The following is a 17819-nucleotide window of genomic DNA, read 5'->3' on the forward strand; positions in this document are numbered from 1 at the left end:
GAGCAGCACTTTGCCTGAGATCCTGGAGAGTCAACTGCAGGCCAGATTTAGACTGTATCATATTCCTAATTTTATTTGCATGCTTCCCATATCACTTCTCCAGTAAAATTCCCCTGTGACAACTCAATGGCTTAGCTGGACCACTGGCAGTTCCTTACATCTAGGTGTTATTCGTGCCCAGGCTTCCATTATGTAGCACAACTTGTTAATAACCATTTGCCTAGTCGCCTATAGCAAGTAAGAATTGCTTGCAAGGAGTCCTGTTTGGAGACGTTTTTAGTGTGTGATTTTGTATTGTGCTTTTACTGTTTTTTGTTGGGAGCCACCCACAGTGGCTGGGGCAGCCCAGTCAGATGGGCAGCATATAATAATAATAATAATAATAATAATAATAATAATAATAATAATAATAATAGTTGTTGTTGTTGTCAGCACAGTTCTTTCCCAACCATCCATCCTAACCAGACGCATCCTTTTTCCCAGACTCTGTATGTACCACTAGTGATGAGGAGTAAGAATACTGGGGCAGATGGGCTAGTAAAATAAAACAACAGCCCAGTAACTCTTATTTTTTGGACTTACAATATTTATGTACACTTAAAACTAGTGTGGTGCAGTAGTTGAAGAGTACTGGACTAGGACCTGGGTGACTTGGGTTCAAATTCCCACTCAGCCGTGAAGTTTACGGGGTGATCTTGGGGCCAGTCACCACCTCTCAGCCTACCCTACCTCACAGGGTTGTTGTGAGGATAAAATGGAGGTGGAGGGGAAACATTTACACCACCGTGAGCTCCTTGGGAAGAGAGGTGGGATATAAATATAATAATAAGCAAACAAATAAACATGTACCTCCCAGAGTGATGGGGTAGGACAAAAAGACCAAGGTTTAAAAAGCTGTCACCCAAAAAAAAGGGGGGGGGGAGGAGAAAAAGAAAAAGAGAAGGCTGATACCTTGGAAGTCGTAATTTTTTCCACTTCCAGTGCATAGTCTAGCAGAGGCGTCGCAGGGAAATGTTGCTTCACGTAATCCTTGAGGATCTGAACTCTCATATCTGGGTTATTGATCTACAAATTTGGAAAACAGAAATGAAAGAAATGGCACACTTTGGAAAAAGTAATCTCAATTAATAACCCCTCCCTTGGAACTCAACTTTGAACAGGCAGCTGTGTGCCCCTTTCCCACTACACCCTACCAGACTCTGTTCTCAGCACCTACCGATTTGACCCGGTGCCCAATGCCCATGATCAGCTTCCCTTCTTTCTTCATCTTGTTCACGAACTCCATGGGGATGATGCCGCTGTCAAATGCTTTACTGAACATCTTTGCCGCTGCATCCAGAGCACCGCCAAACCTATCTCCCTGGATAGCAGCAAACAAGAAAGAAACTCACACTAAAACCAAAACTTCTGGGGATGGGTGGGTGTCAATAGACCAGGCTGAGGAGTACAGCTCTGATGAGGAATGGTGGGAGCCTCCCCCTCCCCCTGCCCAGGATCCTGAAGCTGTTCAGGAGCAGTAGAGATTTGGAACAATGGTTTGCAGAGGGGCACAGTTCTGAAGACAAAAGTTGGGGTGAACGGGGGGGGGGGTGAACAGCAAAGTGAAGAAGAACTGGAAGAGAGAGAGAGAGCTAACAGACTCTCTCTCGCCGGACAGTGTCCTGCCTATCAGTCCAAGGTCACGTAGAGCAGGTAAGGTGGGCCACACAAAAAGCACAGTGGTTGCGAGATCAGGTTGCAAGGTGGAAACCTTAATTGGGAACACCGTCATTCTGAGAATGGCTGCTTTGTTCTTTCACTGTGATCGTTAAAGACTCTTTAAATGGTAAGCGTCTCTTTTCGCTTTGTCCTGCTTATCTACGGCCAAGGGTCCCCGAAGCCTGACAGTGGGGGGGGGGGGAATCCTGATGTCCAGTGCCGAGGGCCTTCTGGCAGTCTTCCCTCACTGCGAGAAGCCAAGTTACAGGAAACCAGGCAGAGGGCCTTCTCGGTAGTGGCACCCGCCCTGTGGAACACCTTCCCACCAGATGTCAAAGAGAACAATAATTACCAGACTTTTAGAAGACATCTGAAGGCAGCCCTGTTTAGGGAAGCTTTTAAAGTTTGATGCATTACTGTATTTTAATATTTTGTTGGAAACCGCCCAGAGTGGCTGGGGAAGCTCAGCTGGATGGGCGGGGTATACACAATAAATTATTATTATTATTATTATTATTATTATTATTATTATTATTATTATCATCCTAAAATCAAAATAATACTAAAAAGTGCAAATAGGGGACAGAAGAGTCATGCAAGCGCCCTAGAATATTTGCTACACAGATTAAAGGACGCCCCATTGCAAGGCCATCTTTACATTGTATTTATGCGAACTGAAGCTCATCCTGCACAGAACTTCAGCTATATTCCAACAAAGGCATCATTGGCGACTTTCGCCCGGCTGTTGCTCAATGCTTACGATTGTGAGCAGGCCCGAGGTGAGGCTGGATACGAGGTCCTTCCCAGCTCTTGCACAGACAATAGTGTTATGAGCTCCTGACACCGCTGGGCCGTGATCTGCCGTCACCATCAAGCACATCTCTATGAAGTGGCAGGCGTATTTAGGCAACCTGGGGGGCCAGAGATGCGATTGTTATGTACTTTTGCCTTTAGAAGTTTCATTCTGCAACTGTTTTCAACTGTGTCACAAAAAGCAACCAACTTGAACGGATGGATGAGAGAAATCTGTGAGCTTGCCAAGGGGTTGATAAGGTTCATTACTGAGTTACAGTGGTACCTCGGTTCTCAAACGCCTTGGTACTCAAACAACTTGGAACCCAAACACTGCAAATCTGGAAGTAAGTGTTCCGGTTTGCAAACTTATTTCAGAAGCCGAACGTGCTCCGTTTTGAGTGTTACGCTTCCGATTTGAGTGCCACGTTTCTGCTGTTTTTGCTATTTATTTTGCAGTTTTGTGGCTCTTTTTTGGTTTGTTTATGTGACTGTGTGGAACCCAGTTCAGCTACTGATTGATTGATTGATTGAGTGACTGCAGTACATTGTTTACTGCTTTCATTTTATGGACCAATTGTCTCGTTAGGTAGTAAAATACATGTTAAATTGTAGTTTTAGGGGTTGTTTTTAAAAGTCTGCAATGGATTAATCCGTTTTGCATTACTTTCTACGGGAAAGTGCGCCTTGGTTTTGGAACACTTTGGTTTCGGAACGGACTTCTGGAACGGATTAAGTTTGAGAACCAAGGTACCACTGTATTTGAAGTTCGACAGCTCAATCCCCTTCCCAGGCTGAGAGAAAAATGGCGAGGACGGGATATTTATCAGGACAGTGTGATTTTTGCAGCTGCAAAACAATGAAGCTGGGGCGGAGCAATGGAGAATTCATGAAGCAACAATGGGACACTCGCTCCACCCAAGGCATAATGGAGAACAGCAACAACTGATAGACAAAATATATTACAAGGACAGGAAGAAACATTGCAGACAGGATAATTGATAAATCATCAAACCATCAATTCTAGCACGTGGGGGGACCACCGAAATTGTATAATTTGGTATCTCAATGATCGGTATTATTAATTGTATTATAATTTAGCATCATTACAATGAGACTATTATTGGATTGTTGTAACTGAAAACTAATAAAAAAAATTATTTTTTAAAAAAGCAACCAACAGAATGGCACAGCCCGACTGACACATGCCATTTGTCGATTGATTATGTCTCCAAGGCTGGCAGGCGAACAACAACTGTGCTATCCATACAACTTTCAATTATAATTATTTCATATGTTTTTGTGGGTTTCAGTTGTGTTTTATCTACAGTTTTATTATATGCAATGTTCTTCACTGAGGAGGATTATAAATACAGTGGTACCTCAGTTTACGAACTTAATCCGTTCCGGAAGTCTGTTCTTAAACCAAAACCGCTCTTAAACCAAGGCGTGTTTTCCCTAATGAAGCCTCCTGCTGCCGTTGCCCTTCCACCATTCGGATTCCATTCTTAGACCAAGGTGGTAAAGTTCTCAAACCAAGACACTACAGTGGTACCTCGGGTTAAGTACTTAATTCGTTCCGGAGGTCTGTTCTTAACCTGAAACTGTTCTTAACCTGAAGCACCACTTTAGCTAATGGGGTCTCCCGCTGCTGCCACGCCGCCGGAGCACGATTTCTGCTCTCATCCTGAAGCAAAGTTCTTAACCCGAGGTAATATTTCTGGGTTAGTGGAGTCTGTAACCTGAAGCATATGTAACCTGAAGCGTATGTAACCCGAGGTACCACTGTATTTCCGGTTTTGTGGAGTTTGTAAACCAAATCATTCTTAAACTGGACTGTTCTTAAACTGAGGTACCACTGTACACTAATAAAAGACAAATAATAACAAGCAGCGCAGTAACTACACCCACCTTCTCTGGAACCACAATAAGCCCAGAACACCCCCAATTCCCATTTCTTCCTTGAAGACTTCAGTGATAGGCATGCCGGCATAGATCAGTTCCTGGCCCCGTTCATCACAGATGCTAGTCATGAAAGAAGCTGGCTTCCGAATCAAACCAAGCTCCTGAAAGTTGAGTGCACAAACAAACAAAGAAGTTGTATAAACAACAAGAGAGAACCTGATCTAGACCTTGTGGAGTTTGCAGACCTGAGCTTGAGCAATTTCGTGTCAAACTGCTGGTGGGGACAAACAAACACTCTTCTAAACAGAGAATCCTCTCCATGTAGATACAAGGCTAGAACTCTTCTAGAACTGTTTTCTTTGTATAGGAAATGCTTCTATATATTCATTTCAGAAAGGTTTGCAGAAGACGTGTTGTGGACAGGGTGAATAAAAATCAATGATTTTTTACAAAAATAAAAAAATAAAAATCGGATTATTTTTTTAAATTTAAATTGGTGTTTTTTTTAATTTAAATCGGATTTTTGTGATTTAAATCAGATTTTTAAAATAAAATGCTTTTGGAGGGGAAATCTTTCTAAAGATAGTTTTCTATTTAAGTTCCATTATAGTCCAAAGGCTAGTCATCAGGAAATAAGGATATGTTTTAAGTTTTTCATGTGTGCTAAAACTCAATCTAAGGTTGTTGTTTTTTAAAAAAATTGTTTAACCACATCAGTTAACAAACATGGATATATATGCTATAACGTTATTGCTGAGTTAAGTAAATTGTCTAAATTGTTATTAAGGAAATGTTTATTTTTCTCCTTCCAATAAAGTAGAGCAGAAAAGCTGTCCAAATATAAACAGTTAACTTATTAAACCTCACAATAATTTCATAATTATCTGTCTGTGTATTTCTAATAGTATAACCACATCAGCAATTTTTGACACAACTGTAAAAACTACCCTGAAAAATTATTATTCCAAAAATGAAACCTTCATCTGGTTGTGAATATTAAGATTATACCAGCAAGAATGAATCTTTCTGTAAAAAAAAAAAAGTTTTAAATCAAGACTTATGGACTAGTGATTTAAATCAAGTCTAGTGATTTAAATCGATTTGATTTAAATCGATTTGATTTAAATCAAATCCACTCTGGTTGTGGATAATGAAATTGTCCTTTTGCTTCCACCAATTTCTCTTAGCATAACACTTTGATTGTGTTATTCCAAGAAGCCAGGCATCCTCCTAGCTCTTTCAGTAACCACTTGGAAAAGAGCAGACCTACCCTTGCCCACGAGTAATCCATAGGCACAGTAGGGGGAGGCACTTCCTGGGCTGGTTCAATCACTCCCTTGGAAACCAGATCTTCGTACACTGACCTGAGAGAAAGACATGGAAGAGGCTATGTGTTGGCCTGTTACAGCTTGATGAATGAATGAATGAATGAATGAATGAATGAATGAATGAATGAATCTTTAATTGCATCAGGCATCGGCCATAGCAATAAAGCAACAATACAGCTTGATGTTTGTTTGTTTGCTTGCTTGCTTGCTTCTTTGAAAAAAATATTACTTACTGAATCACATCGCCCAGCTCGTCAAAACTACGCGGTACAAAAACGCCCACTTCCTTCAGAGCTTGGTTCTTGGCCACTGCAGTTTCAGATGCCTGATTGGCACAAGCTCCAGCATGGCCAAACTGCACCTGTTATAACAAGGATAGGTGGGTCTTTAGCAGTGCCGGATTTACGTATAAGATAAACAAGCTATAGCTTAGGGCCCCACTCTCTTGGGGCCGCCTAAAAAATTTAAATGAAAAAAAAAACCTAGATGTACATTTCCAAAATATAAGATAAAAAACAAATAAAAGAAAACCTACATACAGCAACAGTGTTTTGTGTTGTGTAGGCTCCTCTGATGTAAGTAATAGGTCCCACCTGCTCCCTGAAATATCACTGGTTTGCTCATTTCTAGATATAGGGTGCCTACATTCTGCATGGACTGGTTGCACGGCAATATGTGCAATGGCTTTAGATATCCATTAGGTCCATAAATTACCATATAGCACAGGGGTCAGCAAACTTTTGCAGCAGGGGGCCAGCCCACTGTCCCTCAGACCTTATGGGGAGGGCGGACTATATTGGGGGGGGGGGATGAACAAATTCCTATGCCCCACAAATAAACCATAGATGCATTTTAAATAAAAGGGCACATTCTACTCATGTATAAACATGCTGGTTCCTGGACTGTCCACAGGCCGGATTTAGAAGGCGATTGGGCTGGATCTGGCCCCCAGGCCTTAATTTGCCTACCCATGATATAGCACATATATTCAACACAAGAAAACAGTGACAATTTGTTGTTGACAAAGGACAGCTGGACATATAAAGGGCCCCATTACCTTCAGCAGCTTAGGGCCTCCTCAAACCTAAATCCGACCCTGGTCTTTAGCAAGACAAGTGTTCGATTCATTAAATTAATATCATAGCAAACAAATGCTCCTTAACGCCAGCTACTAGAAACCACAGGAGGGGGTTTTTTTGGGGGGGGGGTTGCTTTCATTTGTGAGCCCTGCTTGACGGTTTCCCGCAGCCACTGCAGGAACAGGATGCTGGACTATGGGCCTGATCCAAAAGGGCTTTTCTTCTGTTCGTATTTGGATGTTCCTCGACCTCATTTTCCCACCGAGAATCCAGCGGTCTCCTCTCTCGGTGCCAAAAGCTTCATCACAATGTAACTTGCACCTAGGAGCCCTTTTGGATCACTGCGGGGCTGCATTGTGAGGTTTAGAGCTTACAGGATTAACAGCTCAGTGTGTCCTGCGTCTGGGGAGGGGCTTTCTCCACATGGGGTGGGGGGAGGCTGTTTTCTTGGTCTGTGAGTTACTTTCGTTTTTCTGCCGTGACAAGGAAGACGCAATGTCTGCATCTTCCGATGGATTGTTTAACTAAAGGTAAAGGGACACCTGACCATTAGGTCCAGTCGTGACTGACTCTGGGGTTGCGGTGCTCATCTCGCTTTATTGGCCGAGGGAGCCGGCGTACAGCTTCTGAGTCATGTGGCCAGCATGACTAAGCCGCTTCTGGCGAACCAGAGCAGCGCACGGAAACACCGTCTACCTTCCCGCCGGAGCGGTACCTATTTATCTACTTGCACTTTGACGTGCTTTCAAACTGCTAGGTGGGCAGGAGCAGGGACTGAGCAACAGGAGCTCACCCCATCGCGGGGATTCGAACCGCCGACCTTCTGATCGGCAAGTCCTAGGCTTTGTGGTTTAACCCACAGCGCCACCCGCGTCCCTGATGGATTGTTTATCTTGCTGTAAATAAAGCTGTCTAGTTTAGTGAAACAACAGCATATGGACTCTCTCTTCTGCAAGCTCATGCACACAAGCAGCACTTGCTGAGTGACTCTGCTACAGGTCCGGGAATTCTGCTGCCGTTGAAACGTACCGGCCCCCATATGCATTCCCAGTTTTAGAATCCATCATTTCGACAGCTGTTTAATATAATCAGAGATCCAGCACTCCCAACTATAATAAATAGCTTTTCTACCCCCATTCAATGTATTCCTCCCTTACCTCTGAAGAGAACATCGTGGCACAGGTCCCTATGCACCAGCAGACAACAGGCTTAGTGATCCGGCCTTCTTTAACACCCCTACAGATCTTGTACTCCTCCGTTCCTCCAATCTAAAAAGAAAAGAAAAGAAAAGAAAAGAAAAGAAAAGAAAAGAAAAGAAAAGAAAAGAAAAGAAAAAAGGAGTCAAGGGCAGCAACTCAACCCATGTGGGCACAGCACTCTTTAAAATAGAAAAAAGTATTTCGCCAAATCAGTCCCCACTTTTGCAGGTGAAATTGGACCACAAGGGCTACAGAACTATAAATAGAGCTACATAAAAAGACTACAACTCCCATCATCCCTAGCTATCAGGACCAGTAGAGAGGAATGGTGGGAACTGTAGTCCAAAAACTGCCGAAGACCCAAGTTTGGGAAACCCTGTATCGAAGGAGAAGATGTGCAGGTTTTGTTTTAATTTAAACATTTGTATGCTGTTGTTCCATTAAATGCAGTTTAATGTAAACCCCATAAAATGAAAGGCCAGTGAGGTTGCTTTTTTTTAAAGGCTACCTACAACTCTCTCTCTCTCTCTCTCTCTCTCTCTCTCTCTCTCTCGTACCTTGGAAGTTGAACAGTTTAGTTCCCAAATGTTTTGGCTCCCAAATGTCCCAAACTCGGAAGTGACTGTTCCGGTTTGCAAACTATTTTTGGAAGCTGAATGTCCGACAGTTTCTGATTGACTGCAGGACCTTCCCACAGCCAATCAGAAGCCGCGCTGTGGTTTTCGAACGTTTTGGAAGTCATACGGACTTCCGGAACAGATTCCATTCAACTTCCAAGGTACGACTCTGTGTGTGTGTGTGTGTGTGTGTGTGTGTGTGCGCACACACACGCACACACAGTCATACCTCAGTTTTCAAACATAATCCATTCCGTAAGACCGTTCCGAGTTCCAAAATGTTTGAAATCCTAAAACTCAATACGGACGCCTCAATATGGAAAACTCAATACGGAAAACTCAGGACAGAAACTGCTGTCGCATGTTTGACTTCTGAGGCGTGTTCGAAAACTGAAACATTTACTTCCGGGTTTACGGCGTTCAAAAACCAAGGTATTTAAAAGATCTCATAGCAGTCCCATATCTTCAGAGAAAAAGCAGTGGCAAAATAAAATGCTTTCCCAAAGCCCGTATGCCAAATGCCAGGCAAAATAAGACTGCAAGATGTCTAAAGGGAATACAGAGGTGCTGTTGGTCACGCTTCCTTCTGGAAGGAGGGGCTTTCGCAACAGTGGTGGCACAACTGAGAAGACAGTGCTCAGCAAATGCAAAGGAAGGTCATGTGAGGACTCAAGTCAGCCTCCTCTGTGGCCAAACATTCCTACTTCTGTAGTGTACAGTGGATACTAGGCATACTGACCACACAAATCATCATCTACTTCTAGATGAAGCTCTCAGAGTTACTACCAGTCAATGTAGACAATACAGAGCTAGATGGAGGAACGGGACTTATAAGGCAGCTCCGTATATTCCTATGTTAAGATGAAGCTACAAAGATACCATTGCCAAGTGATGCTGGAGACAGGAAAAACAAACTTGAAGGTACTCACTTCTCCTAACACCACTATCATCTTCACCCCAGGCGTGTCTTGGTAGCGTAAAACGTGGTCCATGAAAGTGGAGCCAGGGTATCTAGGCACAAGGGAACAACATTTTTTTAATCAGGCGTTTATGTCAAGAAGATTCTGCTGCTTAAAGAATATTTTACAACACAAACAGCCCAGATTTCAACTCTGGTCTCAAAGGCTCAACAATTTTTATCAACAGCTCTCTGTCCACAACAGAGAGGGATAGAAGAATTTATTCCATTACACAAAACACCAGGCTGCACAACTGGTGTGGGTGGGTGTATTTTAAAACCAGAAGTACAATTCACACAACAAGGATTTCCTTGGAGTGTAAAACAGGTCAAAACCATTGCAACTGTTCTATTTTACTGCCCATATCATGCAAAAATCTGTGGTAAATATTTAAACCCTATGCTGAAAGAAAAGTTAAGATTGCTCTGACTTCTTCAGGGTTTCCTTTCAATGGGACAGTTGTAGGCATGGCATTAGGGAGAATGTGGAATTAAAACTACGTCGCCATAAGACCTGAGAGGCACTTTTTAGCCTTATTATGTCTGTACAGTGGTACCTCGGGTTAAGTACTTAATTCGTTCCGGAGGTCCGTTCTTAACCTGAAACTGCTAACCTGAAGCACCACTTTAGCTAATGGGGCCTCCCGCTGTCGCCGCACTGCCGGAGCACGATTTCTGTTCTCATCCTGAAGCAAAGTTCTCAACCCGAGGTACTATTTCTGGGTTAGCAGAGTCTGTAACCTGAAGCATATGTAACCTGAAGCGTATGTAACCCGAGGTACCACTGTACAGTGGCACCTCAAGTTACAAACACCTTGGGTTACAGATGCTTCTGGTTACAAACTCCACTAACCCGGAAGTAGTACCTCGGGTTAGGAACTTTGCCCCAGGATGAGAACGGAAATCACGTGCCGGCGGCACGGCAACAGCGGGAGGCCCTATTAGCAAAAGTGCGCCTCAGGTTATGAACAGTCTCAGATTAAGAATGGACCACCAGAACAAATTAAGTCCGTAGCCCAAGATACCACTGTAATAGATCCAACTTAAAAGTATCTCCTTTTACGAACAAATGTCAGTTTTACGCTTTGACTTGTCTACTTTTGTATCCTGTGTGTGCCAATAAAGGAGATGGATGGATGGATTGAACAAGGATTTCAGAGCACATGGAATATCGCTTGGGCCGCCGCTCTCACCTATCCCCACCAATGGCCACCCCTTCAAAGACGCCGTCTGTGGTCCTGGAGATGATGTTGTTAAGTTCATTGGACATCCCTCCTGAACGGGAGACATAAGCTACACTTCCGGGGCGGTACAGCTTAGATGCCAAGATGTTATCTAGCATTCCACCTGTGTTTCCGATCTTGAAGCAGCCGGGCTTGATTCCACCTACCTACAAACAAAAGGAGGAAGGAGCTGAAATATCGGAGCGGTTGTAGTTTGTGTAATAACAGCTCAACAGTTTCAAAAATTCTCTCTTTCATAAAACGGGAAATTCAAATCCAGAATTTTTGTACATGTGACAAGGGATTTTTGGATATGCAAATCACAGAGCATATTTGCTCCTAACTGATTTACCCTCAATTTGCCTTTTTTTAAAAAAAAAGGTCTTTCATCAACATAGCAGTAACAGATCCATCTGTGAGAGTAGAAGGTGTGACCCACAATTTGGGGATCTGATTCAGCCCCCATGTATTTATTTATGGCTTCACCAGATCCCACAATTTTTGTGGTGGGAACAAAAATGGGGCAGGGAAGACATCTGAAGGCAACGCTGTTCAGGGAAGTTTTAAATGTTTGATGTTTTATTGCGTTTTTAATATTCTGTTAGGAGCTGCCCAGAGTGCTGGGGAGGCCTGGCCAGATGGGTGGGGTAAAATTTATTATTAATTATTATTATTATTATTATTATTATTATTATTATTATTATTATTATTATTATTATTATACTTTACCACTGTGCAGGAAAGAATTTATAGATTTTCACATCAACGCACGTTAAAAACAAATTAACGAAGCAGAATAAGCCACAGAAAGCCATAATTCCTTCTTCTCTCACCGTCGCAGGCCCGATAATGGTGACGCCTTTCTCGTCTGCCATCTTGATCAACCGGCGAGTCAGAGCCTCTGGGATGCCTTCTGCAATGATGGCCACAGTGCGGATCTGCAGCCCAAGAGAGAATCAACACCGGCAATGACTTCCTGGAGTCTCTCCCTCCTCAGCGATAAGGAAGATCAGAAAAGCATTGGCAACTATCAAGGCTTTCTAAAGCTCTTGGGTGCAGGATTTAATAATAAAGACGTTTCCTAAGAAATCCTAAAACCAGGACTGTGGGTATCATCAGACAATTGAACATCTGCCTCAAGAAATACTGGATTTTGCATCCTGTATAAATTAGGCAAGTTACATTTACATTATTCTGCATAGCATTGCTAGTTGGGGGGGGGGCAGAAAAAGCAAAGCAGCTCTATCCCTCCCATCTTTGAAAATATCTCATTCATCCAGAACTGTCCAAATGCTACAGCTTTTCAGATCTTGTGTATACATATCAATTTGGCCAGGGGTGGGGCGGGTGAGGAGAAGACTATGCCCAATGGCTCTGCCTCCTGACTTTTGTGAATTTCATGGAAGTTGTGAATGTGGCCCTTAGACACAATTAGCTATATGTGTATATAGCCTTGTGTAAGGATATAGCTAAAAAGGCAAAAGACCCCTGGACGGTTAAGTCCAGTCAAAGGAGACTATGGGGTGTGGCGCTCATCTTGCTTTCAGGCCGAGGGAGCCAGCATTTGTCTGCAGACAGCTTTCCGGGTCATGTGGCCATCATGACTAAACCGCTTCGGGTGCAACGGGACACCATGACAGAAACCAGAGCACACGGAAACGCCGTTTACCTTCCTGCCGGAGCTGTATCTATTTATCTACTTGCACTGGCATGCTTTTGAACTGCTAGGTTGGCAGGAGCTGGGACAGAGTAACGGGAGCTCACCCTGTTGCGCGGATTCAAAGCGCCGACCTTCTGATCGGCAAGCCCAAGGGACTCAGTGGTTTAGACCACAGCGCCATCCACATCCCCCTAGCGCTATGTGCACAGGGGCCATACCACAAGATCAGGAACCCTGCACAGGGGGAACCAGCAGGCACAATCCCACTCTGCCCTTTGCACATTCAGTCTATGTGTGATTGGAAGCTGTGGTGTAGCTACTTGCACAGGAACGGAATTACAGTGGTACCTCGGGTTACATACTTAATTCGTTCCGGAGGTCAGTTCTTAACCTGAAACTGTTCTTAACCTGAAGCACCACTTTAGCTAATGGGGCCTCCCGCTGCTGCCGCCGCGCGATTTCTGTTCTCATCCTGAAGCAAAGTTCTTAACCCGAGGTAATACTTCTGGGTTAGCGGAGTCTGTAACCTGAAGCGTATGTAACCTGAAGCGTATGTAACCCGAGGTACCACTGTATTATTTTTTGTCCACTTCTGTTCCTCCTCAGAACTTGGGTCACAGATCCCACCAACTCCACTCCACACACCTGCGGGTGGTTCATGGTCTCCACGGTGCTGTCGTAGGCCGAGCGGAGGGATGCAAAGTTGATCAGCACATCCACTTCCGGGTGCTTCTTCATGGCGTCTGCCATGTTCTTGAAGACGGGGATGAGTATCTCTTTGTGGCCCCAGTAGAACTTCTGTTTGTGGTCCCCACTGCAAGGAAACGCATCACAAGCCCCAACATTAATTATCTGCTGCAACAGAGAGAGAAATGAAGCTGCACATGCGGGCGAAAACAGTGGCACGTTTCCCAGTGTGGGGAATGTGCATTACAGCTTTGGGCAACACTTGTGGAGCTTCTGTTGCTGTAGGTAAATGGGAACTTCTTTTCCCGGCTCCATCTAAGCCTTAGTTCTCCCTGAGGTGGCCAATCTCCATCTGGTATGCCAGACTTCAGGGTAGGGGCAAACATGTCTGAATGCTCATCCGTACAACAGAAACAACAATCCCTCAGGAAGGGAGTTCACAAGCAGGAGGGCTCCAGCCTAGTCTCCTTTGGAGCAGGCTAGTTTTCTATGCACAGCCAAGATGAAGCTAATTTACCTGTGGCCGAGTTTCCTAGGGCTGGGCAATATATTGATCTATCGTCCAAAACCAGTTTGAAGTTTATTGCCGTGATATTGGTTTCATAATTTTTGGCCTGGCAATAAATCACGAATCATGACGTGTGTTAGGGCTAGGCGATATATCATCCAAAACCAGTTTGAGGTCCATATTGTGATATCGGTTACATAATTCTTGACCTGGCAATATGTTGCAAATCAAAGGGGGGTGGGTGGGTGGGTGGGTGGGTGGGTGCGCGCGCGCGTGCGCGCTCTATGCAAAAACCACGATGCGGGGAAAACCATGAAGCCAGCCAATGCCTCTACATAGCTCCATCCTTATTTCAGATATTGAGATGTATTGCGATGTCTAGCTGGTGATATATCATGATGTTGAAAACAAGTTATCGCCCAGCCCTAACGGGAGCACGGAAAAGAAAAGGAAGGAAACAGGACAGGAAAGGGGCAGCTATGCAAATGCAATGGGCGATAATGGAATTCTACCATTACCAGTCCATGCAGAATGTAGGCACCCTATATATAGAAAGGAGCAAACCAGTGATATTTTAGGGAGCAGGCTAGCAGGCGGGGCCCATGACTTACATCATAGGAGCCTACACAACACAAAACACTGTTGCTGTATGTAGGTTTTATTTTATCTGTTTTTTATCTTATATTTTGGAATTGTACATCCAGTTTTTTTTCCTTTGAATTTTTTGGGGGCCCCCAAGAGAGTGGGGCCCTAAGCTATAGCTTGTTTAGCTTATACGTAAATCCAGCACTGCACTGGGGCCTCAATCCGAGACAAGAGATGAAAGGGAACCAGATTGAGGAGGGCAAAGCACAAAAGCAATGTCCAAGTTTGCAATAAACGAGGGAAAAAGAGAAAATATATAATATTTAGCAGGACAGCGCTTGTCCCAGCCTAACCACAAAGTTCCACCGCTGCAGAAAAATGGCAGAAAGGAATTGAGATGCAGGAAGATGGAATGGGAGCAGCCCCCACCCACCCACACGTGGGACAGAGGCGCTGTGAACATACGTGAATGGATAAACCATGGCAGCCACTGAAGGCTCGTCTCTGGAGCAGACGTAGTCGAAGTCCAGCATGCCTTGCACAGCCCGGGTCTGCATCCCCCAGACGATCGCCTTGGTGTGGCGGCTGAACAAGGTGGTGGCTTTACCTGCATGAGGGGAAAAGAGAAGACGACCCCACCCACCCAGGGCCAGACGTTTAACATCCATACAGAAAGGCTCCACGCGGCAGCGCATGGCCAGGCACGCGACCGCAAAAAGCCATCCCTGGCCAAGCATCTCTCTCTGCATTACAAGAAGGAGGCGCATACCAGCCATTCGTAGGAAGCAAAGCATGAGAGACAGAAAGCAGCCAAAGTCGCCAGCTTCTTACTGGGAAGGTTTCCTGTCCACCACACTGGCTATTCTTACACACTGGCTATTCTTACAAAGATATGTAAACAAAGCTGTAAGCTTCTTCCAAATGGACATCTTGACTGACCCAACTGCTCCCCTAAATCAGTACAATGAAAAGCGGCTGCACTTCTCACTCCTGAAAGTCGGTGCTCTCCAGAAAGAATGAGAGAAACTACAGGATGGTGGACACAAAATATTGCCCCCCCCACACACACACACAAAGAGAGAGAGAGAGAAACTACGAAGCTGTAATAAATAAAGACTCATATTGGAAAGCTTCTGTGATCCCTAAGCACCCACCAGGAGAGTGAAACACTCTGAACTGAACAATTTTGGTGTGCCTCTGCATTGGATCATTCAGTGACCCCTGGTGCAGAGCCGTAACAAAACTCTCCAGCTTTAGAGGAAGCTGCCCATTGCATCTCTGCACGAGTCTCTGCTTTTCTCCAAATCAAGGGCATGCTCTAAACAGGGGCATTGGAAGGTAGGGGTGAGGGGTGAGGGCCACCCCTGGTGTCATGCCAGGGGGGTGGTGGTTACAAAATCCCCCCAGGTTGATAGGCATAGTGGTGTTCGCATCCCTGGTGGGCAGATTTTTGTGACTGGTGTGAACGTTGTCGTGAAAATCCACCTGCTGATCACGCAAATACGGCCAGCGATCAGCCTGGCACTCCCCGGCGGGCAGCGCTCGTATCCCTGGCGGGCGTATTTTTGCAATCAGTGGTCGGATTTTCACGATCAGTGGCCACAGGTGATGTGAGCGCCACCCGCCGACCACAAAAATCTGACCACTGATCGCGAAAAAAGCTCAACAACTCTAGGGCACCCTTCCTAAAAGAAGCTCAACAACTTTGGGCTACATTCCCAAAAAATTGCAATGTGGGGGGTGACAAAAAGATTTCCGCACTGGGTACCACCTGACCTTGCTACGCCTCTGGCTCTAAAAAGCAACTTGTGCAGAAGCAAGGGCAACTTCTCTCAGGGCAGATCTTATCCTCGAAAAACAAAACAAACAAAAAAACCCACAAGCACTTTCAAGTATAAGAGTGACATGCCTCCCATTTTAATTCAGCTATCAGGATTTTTGAAATAATGCTGAAATGCCCAGCTACATGTTTCAGAGCATACCTGGAAGTGCTGAAGGGGCAGGGGGAACAACAGGTGTTCCACAGCTTTCTACACCTCTCTCCTATCTCAGAGGGATCCCCAAGGCCACTTACATAAAACGGAACCTGCTCAATATTGAAACCACAAGACTGAAAACCAGCCAACCACAGTACCGGTAAAGGAGAGTATATGGGTATCTGGCTTTGTCTTGTGGTACATCTGCAGACTTGGGAAGCAGTGATTTGAGACTTGAAAGTTCACTTATAGCGAAGTTTGAGAGCTCCTCAATTGTAATCCCAAACACCTGACACCTGTGGGGACAGGGGAGCAACCAACAAGATTGCCCAGTATTTTATTACAAAGGTGGGCAATCTCTCCATTGCAATATGCTTTTCCTGTTGTAGGTACTGAAAGCTAATTTGGAACTAGGAGCTGTAATGATGATTCTAAAACAGGAGTGGCCCTCCAGGTATTGTTGGGTTCCAACTTCCATCAGACCTTCAGTCAGGGAGGATGGAGTCAACATCTGGAGAGCATTGGGCTGAGGAAGGTTGCCCTGGTGGTTTTCATTACAATGGCAACCACTCTATCACCAACACGCAAACACACTCCCATGGAAGTCCCCAACCAGAGATCCCACCTACCCACCCAATGTTTCATTCTGCTGAGTGGCAGCACACAAAAGCAGCTTAAACACACCAACCAGACTTCTAAAAACCACCACAATCTACCACAAATGCTAAAGTGGGATAGGGTAAACAAAGGGTATTTGGGTTTTTATTTATGATAGACCAAACCTTAAAGTGCCTAAAGGATTGGGAAAGGGAGCAGGAAACAGAGGCAGGATGAAAACAAGGGAGAAGGGCCAAGAAAACAAGTATCCCATCTCCTATCTGGAAGGAGAAGTCCAGGATTTGATTCGCTTATTGCTGCTCTTCCATCAAGGAACGCCAAGCAATATGCAAGAAGTTATTTTAGCGCCCTCGTCCACATGCAACGCTGAGGTAATGCTATGCAGGGATCGGATTGCGCACACGATTTTCGGCATCTGCGCAGATGTGATTTTCGGCATCTGCGTCTGTGCAGACGCAATTTCTGGCAATGCGGAAGCAAGTCCCAGTGGTGTGCTGCACCAGTTTAGCACAGCGCACAGGGATTCGCTAAGCAGGCAGCTCAGTTCAGGGGTGGCTCGTGGGCTGGTTAAACGACCCCCCTGGGCCACTTGTGGCCCATGGGCCTTAGGTTCCCTGCGCTATGGCTTAATGTGAGCAAGCGAACCAACATGCGGGCTCCCAGAGAGGAGGTTCCCAGCTGTTTCTTTGCTGTGCTAAGCTAAGCCAAGCCATTATTTGGGCTTAGCGTGTTGTCCAAACCCAGCTGGTGGTTCAGCTTCCCCAGACAAACCACAAACTGTAAGCCACAGGAAAAAAACTTGTTTTGCAATGGTTTTATTGGTGTGATCCTTCCTGGGAATATTTTGACTGAAGGACGCTGTTGTCATTGTTGGAATAGCATCTCCTGTACTATAGCACTGCATTCCTGTGAGCCTATTAAAATCATGCAGATGAAGATTTCCAACAGAAAATCCCTCAGTAAGAATAGCTTACTCTAAACTCCAG

At 44.9% G+C, this 17819-nt stretch overlaps 1 protein-coding gene across 2 annotated transcripts in view; it reads right to left on the bottom strand.

Annotated features, from left to right (window-relative positions):
* Positions 1-17819, bottom strand: part of ACLY (ATP citrate lyase) — a 58960-nt gene that overhangs the window by 5641 nt on the left and 35500 nt on the right. For both annotated transcript variants that reach the window (XM_083469506.1, XM_083469505.1), the window contains 12 exons: positions 14705-14846; positions 13105-13273; positions 11633-11737; positions 10770-10966; positions 9548-9629; positions 7960-8070; positions 5957-6084; positions 5666-5759; positions 4402-4556; positions 2459-2609; positions 1217-1360; positions 952-1065 (listed from right to left, as the gene is read on the bottom strand). In XM_083469506.1, coding sequence (XP_083325632.1) covers positions 952-1065; positions 1217-1360; positions 2459-2609; positions 4402-4556; positions 5666-5759; positions 5957-6084; positions 7960-8070; positions 9548-9629; positions 10770-10966; positions 11633-11737; positions 13105-13273; positions 14705-14846 — 1592 coding nt within the window. The remainder of the gene's footprint in view (positions 1-951; positions 1066-1216; positions 1361-2458; positions 2610-4401; positions 4557-5665; positions 5760-5956; positions 6085-7959; positions 8071-9547; positions 9630-10769; positions 10967-11632; positions 11738-13104; positions 13274-14704; positions 14847-17819) is intronic.

Source organism: Podarcis liolepis, assembly GCF_965112155.1.
Source record: "Podarcis liolepis genome assembly, chromosome: 13".
Lineage (NCBI taxonomy): Eukaryota > Metazoa > Chordata > Lepidosauria > Squamata > Lacertidae > Podarcis > Podarcis liolepis.